Below are 12,300 nucleotides of genomic sequence, written 5' to 3'. Positions count from 1 at the left end.
AACAAGATATTTTTCTTATAAAATTTCTTTTTTTCATTCAAATTTTATTCTCTCAATTTCTCGAATTTTATTTATTATTTTTTTTTACTAATTAAAAAAAATAATTTAATGGATTAATAATAATAATAATAAATAATTCATGATTAAACATTTTTTTTTCCTCATTTTGATTAGAAAAAAAATTTGCAATGCTTGAAAAAAATTTGTTTATTTTTTTTTGTTTTGCATTTGAAATAAATTCAATTTTCTGTTGAGTGTTTTGAAATAATTTAGTTTCAAAGAAGGGGGGGTGGGGGGTTGGAAACAAGTGGATTTCCATTGATCCTGTTTTCTCTTCGGACCTGTGATTCAATTTGCATGTATAAGATGTAACCTTATACCGATTCGAATGAACCTAAATTCCTTTTCAAAACACAATGTTTTATATATATAGCGCCTTCGAATTTAGAAAAAAGCTCAATTTCAAAAATTGAAGGAAGCTCTCTCTCTCTCGAAATATTTACATAGACACAGCGAGGAAAAAACATTTTTTTTTTACGTCAACAAAATAGTGCGGAATTTTTTTTATTTTTTGACAAAATAAATTTCTTTTGTCACTATATATATACTAATTGAAAAAAAATTCTTGTTATTTTAGTTTTTTTTTTGGAATTTTAAAAAATAGTTACGAAATATTTAGAAGAAACATTTACAAAATATTTACAAAATATTTACAAAACCTTTTATGTTCCAAATATAAATAAATAAAATATTTGGAAAATATTTAAAAAATATTTAAAAAATATTTACAAAATATTTAAAAATTATTTACAAAATATTTACAAAAATATTAACAAAAATATTTATAAAAATTCTATTCATGTTAGAAATATTAACAAAAATATTTATAAAAATATATAAAAAATATTTTTAATAAATTTTCAATATGTTTAAAATTATTTTTCAAAAACATTTGCATTTTTTTCGCACAAGAAAATTATTTTCAACAATAAAAAAAATAATTAAACTTTAAATTTTATTTCACTTTGAAAAGAAAAGAATTTAATAATTGTAAAAATTGTTAAATTATTTTAGTTTGAAAAAAAAAGTTTATATTTCTCCACTTGATGAGAATATATATAATTATTTTATTTAACTGTTGAAAAAGTTTTAACACTTTAGATGAAGAGAAAGAAAAAAAAATACTTATAGATAAAATGATGACTTCGTTATTTTTATTTTTTTTATTTTTTTTTCTTATTTAGATTGCCTCTCATATTCATGAAGCTTAAACGCCCTCTGAGAGATGGCAAGAAGGCAAGAAAATGACATTTAATAAAGATTTTATTTCCGCTTATCTCATTTTAGCTTCTCTTGAAAGAATATATAAACTTCCATTTAAAAATTGTTTTTGTCCTCTCGCGCATTCGTCTCGGTATTTTGTCGCCATATATATAATATATAATGAAAATTGTAATTTTCTTTCCCTTATTATTATTTTTTTTTTTTTAAATTTTGTTTTCAGTCCGTTAAAGTTATACTATTTTTGTGTGTAAATTTTATAATTCGAAAGATTGAATTATTTTCCATCTCTACTATACTCTTGGTTATATCAGGGGAGAGAAAAGCTCATTTCAGAAAACTCGAATGGAATTTAAAGAATGAAGCTCTCTTGAATTAATTAGCTTTCAACTAATTTCTAGTTTCTCAAAATTATTTTCTTCTTAATAATTTCACATTTAATTAGAGAAGAAAAAAATTTTCTTTATACAAAAATTGTTTCTCTTTTTTATTTAATTATTCACTATAATTGCAATTAATTTTAGTATTTTTTTATGGGGAAAAAAATTGTTTTTTTTTTTTATGGAAGTAAGAAAATTATATAATGAAGATAAATACCAATTCTTTGCAAATTAATAAAACAATTAGCTTTCTTTTCTTTTTTTTTTTTTTTTAATGAAACGAAAATAGTTTTGTGTTTACTGAAAGACTTATATAAGACGTAATTTCAACAAAAGTTTATAGAAGTTTAGAAAACGTATAACTTTTCAAAAGTTATATATATATATTTAACTGGGTCATTAACTATTGATGGATAAATTGTGTGTTTACTCAAAATAAAGGAACTCTCATCATCTCACTATAACTTGATTCAAGTTTGTTTAGTTGAGTGATAAATTTCCTTCAAATGGGTCGCAGGTGAAGAGAATTTTTTCTAAATTGGATCTTAGAAAAATATTCCTTGAAAGGAAAATATTTAAGTAATTTTTTATTCTTATCCCTCAAAATCCAGGTAGAAAATTATTTTCTTTTTTTATTGTTTTTCTCTTTTTTTGAAAAAGAAACTTATTTTCCCCACAGGAAATTTGTTTATTTATAAGATATTTAATATAATAAATTAAAATATTTAATTTAAAATAAATATTTATAAATGAATTTTTTAATTTTTTTTTTCTTTATTATTTGTTTTTTTAAACTTATTTTCCGTACAAGAAAATAATTTTTAATTGATCGTGATTATTCTTATATATTTGCATCAAATAATTTTTATTTGCTCGAATTATTTTTATTTGCATTAAATAATTTTTATTCGAATCAAATTATTTTTTATTTGCATCAGATAATTTTTATTTGTGTCAAATAATTTTTTTTTCTGTTTTTTGGTCGAATAATTTTTATTTGATCGAATTATTCTTATTTCAGGTATCAAATAATTTTTATTCCGATCAAATAATTTTTACTCGAATCAAATTATTTTTTTTATTAGCATCAAATAATTTTTTATTTACAAAAAATATAATTTTTAATTTGTATCAAATAATTATTATTTGATTGAATTATTTTTATTTTGCATCAAATAATTTTTATTTGCTCGAATTATTTTTATTTGCATTAAATAATTTTTATTTGCATTAAATAATTTTTATTCGAATCAAATTATTTTTTATTTGCATCAGATAATTTTTATTCGAATCAAATTATTTTTTATTTGCATCAGATAATTTTTATTTGTGTCAAATCATTTTTTTTTTTTTGTTGGTCGAATTATTTTTATTTGCATCAAATAATTATATTATTCGTATTAAATAATTTTTATTCAGATCAAATAAATTTTTTTCTTCAATGTAATTTGAAAATAAATAAATTATTTGCATCAAATAAAATTTTTTTTATTTGAAATTAAAAATGAAATTTGAAATTAAATGGACTAATTGAATGAAATAAATTTTTTTTCTTCGTATAACTTGGATAAAATTGTTGTATATTTTGAATAGCAATTTTTTTTTTTCATATTTATATTTTCATGGAATGTGAAAATTATGAGGAAATGAAAAAGGGGGGAGGGTATATATATATATATATATATATATATATATACGGTTTCTGATGTGGTCCACGAGAAGCATAAAGTCGGGTACTACGGCAGTAACGGGTCGATACGACAGTCATCTACCCCCTATATTCTACAAGGCGGGCGTTGCCTTCCTCTACAAGCTTTTGCAACAGTTAGACACCCCTCGAGTCACCCACTCAGTTCCAAAAGAACAAATGAAAAAAAAAAAATACAAAGGTGAAGAACGAAGCTGAATTCTAACTCTGCCCTCCCCCTCTTCGTCTCTCCTCTCTTTTTTTTCTCTCTCTCTTCCCCCCCCTCGGGCTTCTTATACTTGTACCACCTTCAACGTTCAACCCTTTTTGCGTTAAGAATCTCATACTCTTAAGTTTCACCAAAATTCTTGTCAGAGACACGAGTCTCCTTTAAACTTTTGCCCATCGATTTCTGTCCCCGATCTTTATTCTCTTGTGGGTGAAAATTACAGAGGGGAAACTTTGACTTGAGGAATTTTCTAGTCGCAGACTGGAATTTATTCTCTAGAGCAAAAAAAACAAAAAAAAAAAAAAGAATTAAATATATTTAAAAGTCAAATTCAATTATTTGAATAATTTTCTACATTGAAAAAGAAAATTATTCAAATAATAATTGGTTATTTGTATCCAAAAAAATGTTTTTATTTTGAAACAAATAAAATTTTGAATTATAAATAAAAATATATTTTTCTCAGAGATTAATATCTTTTTTTCTTTGTTTTAAACAGAAAAATTTTATTAAGGGCAAATAAATTTTTTATTTTACACTGAAAAAAATTATTTAATTCAAATAATCGATTACTTGACTATTATCAAATATATATATTCTTATAAAAATTTAATTGGATTAAGTAAATATTTATTTATTTCTCAAAATTTATATAAGTATTTGCATCAAATAATTTTTATTTGCATTAAATAATTTTTATTCGAATCAAATTATTTATTTGCATCAGATAATTTTTATTTGTGTCAAATAATTTTTTTTTTTGGTCGAATTATTTTTATTTGCATCAAATAATTTTTATTTGCTCGAATTATTTTTATTTGCATTAAATAATTTTTATTCGAATCAAATTATTTTTTATTTGAATCAAATAATTTTTATTCGTATCAAATAATTTTTATTCAGATCAAATAAATTTACTTGACTATTATCAAATATATTTTCTTGAATTAAATAAATTTTTGAGTCAAATTTTATTTTAAAATAAGGAAATTATTGGTTTAAATACGATTTAAATTCTTAAAAAATTTAATTGGATTAAGTATAAATATTTATTTATTTCCCAAAATTTATATAAGTGAAGTAATCGATTATTTGAATCAAATAAATTTTTTTTTTTTGTAAATCTGCTCTTGTTATTAAAAATTTTTTTTCTTCTTTTTTAATTTCCGCTTATAAATATATAATTCTCTGTTTAATTATTCTATTGTGAGTTTTCATCTTATTAAACTTAATTACTTTGAGAAAATGAAGGAATGAATTTCTTTTATATTATAAACTTGTTTTTAAGTAAGTTCATTATTTTTTTTTTAATTCATACCTTTCGTTTTAATTTCTTCTTAAATAAATTTTAAAATTTACAATTATTTTATTTTTATATAATTATATTTTTTTAATTGCTTATTATTTTTTTCATTAATTTGTAAATTTTTTTTTTTACTAAATATTTTAGTTTTAACAGTTCAAATACATTTTTTTTTATAACAAAAAAACATTTCTTTTATAATTTTCATTTTTTGAATTTATAATTCCGTTTTAAATTTATTTTTCAAGTTGGTATTAAATTGTTTTTTTTTGTTTTTAATTTTAAATTCAATTTTCATTGGTATATATTTAATATTTTCTATTGTTATATACTTCGCTTGGAGCCATTTCACTCTTAATTTCATTTTTATACGCATCTGTGGATTTTAATATTATCCAAAACTTTATTATTTCTCTGAAAAATACATAAAAATCGTTTATTTTCCTTAAATTAAAAATATATTTTTATTTCTCTTTTTGGACAAGAAAAATAATTTTTATAAAGAAATAATTTTTTTTTTTTTATCTCATAACATATTTATTTTTTCTTGAAAGAAAAATTTTATGCTTGAGTTGTGGAAAAAAAACGATTTAAAAATTACGACTGAAAATAAATTAAAAATTAAATTTATCTCAGAGTCAGATAAATATTTATTTATTGCAAATAAATTTATTTAAAAAAATTTATTTATTATAAATAAAATTTTTATTTACTCCAAATAAATGGGTCGAGAGAAATATACGTTTATTTAACTTAAGTATATTTTATTTGGTTCAAATAAAAAATTTCTTCGTATAGAGAAAATGTATCAAAAATTTAGCAATTATTTAAAATTTAGAAAAAGATTTTTTTTTAAAGGCATCATTTTTTGTATGCAAAATTATTATTTATATATTCACAGAAAGTTATAAGGTATTAAAATAAACTGCAACGTTTATTATTTTAATCCAATTTTTGCTTATTTTTTAATACCAAAATGGATTAAAATAAGCAAAATTGGATTAAAATAATAAGCATTGCAGCTTATTTTAATGACTTTTAATTTTCTGTGTTAGAAATGAAATTTCTAAAATATAAAATATAATTTTCAGAAAAAATCAAATGTACAGAAATTCGTTACAGAAAATTGAAAATTGAGATGAATTTCCGATCGAATTCGCAATTCAATTCTCGATATCATAAATCAATAATCCTTTAATTATTCAGTTCAAAAGTTATATATACGTATATATAGAGAGTTCAGTTTAAAGTTTGATAGATTTTACAATATATATATATATATATATATACGAAACTTGATTTCTCCTTTTGCATCTTCTCCTCATATACCCTTTTGGATTGAAATCTTGCTATAAGGAAGGTAATACCCAGGATATCGATTCAGGTGTTGTATACTTCAAACGTATATATATATATTTTAGATCAGACGTAGTGTCATTCAAGTTGAATTTCAAAAAAAATTTCTTTATAGACTTTTTTTTATACCCACTTTACTGACAGCCAGATAGGAAAAATAATTATTTTTTATACAAATCGTACCAAAAAAAACAAATTTCTAAATCTTTCTCTCTCTCTTTCTTTCTCTCTTGAAAAAAATTATTTTTCTATTAATTTAATTTCCAAAAAAAAAATTGTACACAAATCTAATTGTCAAAAAAAAATATTTATAATGCATTGAAAAAAATTGAAAAAAAAAATTTTTCCTAAAAAAAAATTGCCCCCAATTGGAAAAGCGCCAATCAAGAAGAGTATTTTTTTTTTCCCCCGAAGAGAGCTTATTGAGTTTTTCTTCATTTCTTCAGGTCTCCAGTTAAAAATTATCCTCCAAATAAACCTCAATTAACATCAGTGACATCGCAGAATTCGGGATTTATCCAGAGGATAACTTTCAACTGGAGGTCAAGACCCGGACGTGTGAAAAAATTCTTTATCTGTTAAGTATATGGGCAATATTTTTTTTTTTTTAAATATTTGTAGATTTGATTTGTATCGAAAATTTAAAAAAAAAAAAAAAAGGAAACAAAAAAAATATGTTCCCCAAAGCACAGTAGTTTTCCACCCACTTATTAAATGTGTTATCACCCCCCCCCCAAACCCCCACCTACTACCCCCCCTTGTTCCCCCCTCATATCGAAATATATATTTATAGCGTTAAAAAGTAGGTCAAATTTCCATTGTATATTTTTATCCGATTACCCCCGTATTAAAAAAAAGGAAAATTCCACCACATAGAAAAACCATATTAGAGAAATACAAAAAAAAAAAATTCCAAATCGTGTAGGTTTGAAAAAAGGGTTTTTTGTAAATACCTTTTTCGAATTTTTGTAAATATAAATTTGATATTATTCGTTATCAAATTAGAGACATTTTTCCAGAAAAAAATAATTTTATTTTCAATTAAAATAAAAAAGAAAATAGAAAATAGTAGGAAATACTTTTTACTATTTTTTGTTATTTTTTTTTTTTTACTATTTTTCTGTGAAAAAAAAATTGCCTTTAACTTGATAACGAACCAAATTTTTTGCAATTTAGTAAAAGTTTCTAATTAATCCGATTTAAATGTTTCAGATTCTAACTTGGATTGTTTAGTTTGTCCTTTCTTATCACTCTTAGTTTAACCCTATGATTTGAACTTAATATATAATTTTAAGCCAGTTTCAAATCAATTTTCCGCCTACTCACTTTTTCTCTCTACAAAAAAAGAAAAATAAAAGAAACGACTGACTAAAAAAAAAATTAAAACAAACGTAACTGAAACAAAATTTATTTCTTCTTCACTGAAATATTTAATCTTCGATAATAATAATAAGAATAATAACAACAGTAACAAGAACAAAAAAAAAAAAAAGTGATAAGGAAACTGGAAACTAAAAAATAATCAAAGTTCTTCACTAATAACGCAGTCGATTAAAAAGAAACCATCAAAATTACCGGACGCGGCGCGTGTGCCAAGTATTGTGGTCCTTCTCAATCACCCGGCAACATTTCATTCTCCAGCTTCCGCCAGTCATTCACCACCAATGTTAACTACCTGAAACGAAGGTAAGTGGAAATTTTATTAAAAAAAAAAAAAAACAAACAAAATTAAAAACAAAAAAATATTTTAAAAAAGATTTAAAATTTTCTACTTTCACTCAGAAAACAATCTTACACCCAAAGAAATTATTTATTTGTCTCACAAATACTTAATTCAAATAAATTTTTATTTGATTTAAATAAAAAAAATTTATTTACATCAAATTAATGCAATATAAATAAAAGGAGTTGTATTTTAACTCCCTTCGGGATGCTATAAAAGTCCCACCCTTTTGGAGTTAAAGCAAAGGAGTTAATTTTTTACGAGTTAATTTTATACCTAGGGAGTTGGTTTCAAGGAGTTAATTTAATTATTAACTGTTTGAGTTGATTTTTAACTCGAAAAATTTAACTCCTAGTGCTTTTAACTCCCTATTTTTTTTACAGTGTGGACTCTGAGACAAATAAACTCCTTAAAATTAACTCCCTAGGCAAAAAATTAACTCGTGAATCATTAACTCCCTTCACTTCCAACTCCAAAAGGATGGGAGCACTTTTATAGCATCTCCAAGGGAGTTAAAATTCAACTCCTTTTTTTATAGTGTAGACTGTAAAAAAATTAGGGAGTTAACGTTACTGGGAGTTAAATTTTTCGAGTTAAAAATCAACTCAAAAAAGGAGTTAATAATCAAATTAACTCCTTAAAATCAACTCCCTGTATAAAATTAACTCGAAAAGCATTAACTCCCTTCGCTTCAATTATATATTTGTCTCACAGCGTAATAAATATTTAATTCAAATAAATTTTTATTTGATTTAAATAAAAAAAATTTATTTACATCAAATTAATGCACTATAAATAAAAGGAGTTGTATTTTAACTTCCTTCGGGATGCTATAAAAGTCCCACCCTTTTGGAGTTAAAGCAAAGGGAGTTAATTCTTTACGGGTTAATTTTATACCTAGGGAGTTGGTTTTAAGGAGTTAATTTAATTATTAACTCGAAAAATTTAACTCCCAGTGCTTTTAACTCCCTATTTTGTTTACAGTGTGGACTCTGAGACAAATAAACTCCTTAAAATTAACTCCTTAGGCAAAAAATTAATTCGTGAATCATTAACTCCCTTCACTTCCAACTCCAAAAGGATGGGAGCACTTTTATAGCATCCCCAAGGGAATTAAAATTCAACTCCTTTTTTTATAGTGTACACTGTCAAAAAATTAGGGAGTTAACGTTACTGGGAGTTAAATTTTTCGAGTTAAAATTCAACTCAAAAAAGGAGTTAATAATGAAATTCACTTCTTAGAACCAACTCCCTAGGCATAAAATTAACTCGAAAAGTATTAACTCCCTTCGCTTCAACTCCAAAAGGGTGGGACATTTAAAGCATCCCCTAGGGAGTTGAAATTCAACTCCTTTTTTTTAGAAAAAATTTCAGAAAAAATTTCAGAGAAATGGTATATTTGTCTTCGAGCCTACTAACTCTTTTATTTGTTGCAAATATATTTTATTTCATTTAAATAAAAAATTTATTTGAGCCAAAGAAAAATTTATTTATGACAAATAAAATTTTTATTTACGCCAAATAAATAATTTAGTAGACTCTGAGACAAATATACGTTTATTTAACTCAAATATATTTTATTTGGTTCAAATAAATCATTTCTCTGGGTGTACATTTATTTAAATCAAATATATTATATTTGGTCCAAATAAAACATTTCTTTCGGTGTAATTCAATAAACAAAATTTATTTCGATTGATAAACATATTTATTAAAATAATATTGTAAAACATGTAATAATTCACAAAAAACCAATTTTTGTCACAAAAATAAATAAATCAACGATTGTTTTCTTTTGAATTTTTCTATATGCATGAATTTTTAATAAAATCTTGATGTCGCTTCCTATTCTATAAAAAAAATATAAATAATACTGTACAAATTTGTGGCATTCAAAATTCATTAACAATTCAAATTTAATTGGACGTTTTGAAAAAGAAAATACCTGATATAAATATTTCCATTTCAAAATGGAGACAAATTTGTTATGAATCCTTTGAGATGCTGTGTGTTATATATATATATAAAGAAAGAGACATTCTTTATCTTGCAATATCCATGATATAAGAGTTATAAAAATTGCATGCGATTTTCATAATTTACATTTTTCAAAGACAAAAATTTCTTTTGTGTTTTTTATATATATTATACGTTTTACAATATTTAACTATAAAGCGCATGACCATTATTTTTATGATGAAACTAATATTTCATATTTTCATTAAAGAAATAATATATTTTATTGAAAGAAATAATTTAGAAATTCCTCTAAACAAAAATAGAAAACATATACACAGTAAAAAGAAAATTTTATTTTAAAATGAGCCTTAAAATCAGCGCTGGTAGTTGTAATATGGAAATTGCATTGCGTAAATTCCACCCAGGTGAAACGATTCTACGGAAACTACTCCACGGAAATTCCGTACGGAAATTCCACACGGAATTCCGTAAAAATTGTATACGGAATTCCACAAAAATTTCCGCAAAATTTTTGAAAGAAGTTCTTTTGTAATTTTGCGAATTTTTTATAAGAATTACACACATAATTTCTATACAGAATTGCACAAAATTTTTGTTGGAATTGCACAAAATTTTTGTTAGAATTTCACAACTGTACATTGAAAAAAATTTATCCGAAATCCTCAACTACCTTTAGTTATAACTGACTTGAAAGTAGTAAAAGTAACTACTTTTTTGGTTATTTTAACTATGTGCGTGTAGTCAATTTAACTATTTTTTATGGAGTTAAGAATTAGTAGTTAATTGTACTTAACAAAAGTAGTTAAATCAACTTTAAAAATTAGAACAAAATCTCCTTGACCCAACTAAATTCTTAGTTCTTTTAACTAATTTTTAATAGTCCATACAACTTTTTAAATTCAGTTAAGGACCTATTGAACTATGCAGGGTAGTTAAAAAGTAGTCAAATCTACTAGTTTTTTTATTAAGTGTATTTTTTACTGATTTTTTTGTAATTTTAAAAATAACTGCTGGTGGATACACTGAAAAAAATTAGTCGAGAAATTCAACTACCGTTAGTTAGTTGACTGAAAAACAGTAAATTTCTTTTGGAAAACGTTTTATTCACCTCTCAAATAAGTTCGACTAGATATTAATTAATCTATCATAAATTCTATATTATATCCACCAGGAACATCATCGTCGACTAGTTTTCGTTTTAGTTTTAAAATCACAAAAAAATCAGCAAAAAATAAAGTTGTGGAATTTTATTGAAAATTTTGTGCAATTCTGTTTGGAATTCTTCCAAAAAAAATTCGCAAAATTATGAAAGGAATACTTTCAAAATTTTGCGGAATTCCGTATGGAATTTCCGTGGAGTGATTTCCGTAGAATCGTTTCACCTGGGATAACAAAGCTGCCGTAAAAATGTTGCCTCTTAAAATAAGACCTCTTTTTGGCCTTAAAATAAGACTTTCTTTTTATAGTGTATCTAAAAAAAAAATTTTTTTGTTACAATCAATCAAAAATCACTGAGACTCCTGCATTTGATGGATCAATGTGCATTTTCATTTGCGCGGGCATGTACTGTCGGCATTGCTCGTTTCATGGTCATCTCCTCATTAATGGACCTCAACATGATGTCATTATATCCATTTGCTGTGCTTGTATAGCAAAAAAAAAAAAAATGAGCTCTAGACCTAAAGAAAAAGCAATGCCGAATTATTCTGTCACGACGAACATGATAGCTTGTCTTCTAGATTCTCGTCAGGGGACTTAAGCTCGGAACTTGACGATGATCCACACGCAGATCCTGGGATGGCCACCTTGGGCCGACAAGATTCATCTCAAACTTATCAGGGAATATCAGAGAGGCCATTACAATCGCAACCAGGTCCACAGCAACCACCTAGTCAACCACCAGTACCAGGTGCACCGCCAATGAGTGCTCAAACAGGCGGCGATCTAAGTCTAAATCTTAGGCCAGGATCAAGAACAACAAGCGCACCATCATCGCCCGCCAAAACAAGGGAGAGTCTTCTTCAAAGGGTTCAGAGTCTCACTGGAGCTGCACGTGATCAGGTTGGTAATCATTTCTTTTTTAAATTTATTTTCGAATTTAGAAAGATGATCTGTTGTCTTAGCAACGGTTTCAAAGCTGTTTTTGTAATCGCATCGCTACAGAAACGATTACCATGGCAACCATTACTATAGCAACCGGTACGTTAGCAACTGTTGCTATGGTAACCAGTACTACAGCAACTGGTATACCTTAAAAACCGTCGCTATAGCAGCGATTACCGGAATCGTAACCACAAACGCAACCGGAAGAATGAATTAGAAAAGGGCAAGTTTGTCCTTCTTATTATTCTGCTTGCGTTT

At 24.8% G+C, this 12,300-nt stretch overlaps 1 protein-coding gene across 4 annotated transcripts in view; it reads left to right on the top strand.

Moving 5' to 3' along the window:
- LOC127284741 (synapsin) overlaps window positions 1–12,300 on the top strand; it is a 56,342-nt gene that overhangs the window by 7,547 nt on the left and 36,495 nt on the right. For 2 of the 4 annotated variants that reach the window (XM_051310375.1, XM_051310377.1), the window contains exons 2-3: window positions 7,449–7,922; window positions 11,679–12,000. In XM_051310375.1, the coding sequence (XP_051166332.1) occupies window positions 11,737–12,000 (264 nt within the window). In that variant the 5' untranslated portion in view covers window positions 7,449–7,922; window positions 11,679–11,736. Of the gene's footprint in view, window positions 1–6,682; window positions 6,814–7,448; window positions 7,923–11,666; window positions 12,001–12,300 lie in introns of all 4 variants that reach the window. The other 2 variants (XM_051310374.1, XM_051310376.1) reach the window with 2 other exon arrangements.

Source organism: Leptopilina boulardi, unplaced genomic scaffold, assembly GCF_019393585.1.
Source record: "Leptopilina boulardi isolate dan_hultmark-lab unplaced genomic scaffold, ZJU_Lbou_2.1 LbouV2_325, whole genome shotgun sequence".
NCBI classification, from domain to species: domain Eukaryota; kingdom Metazoa; phylum Arthropoda; class Insecta; order Hymenoptera; family Figitidae; genus Leptopilina; species Leptopilina boulardi.
This window is presented reverse-complemented; position numbering and strand designations above follow the sequence as displayed.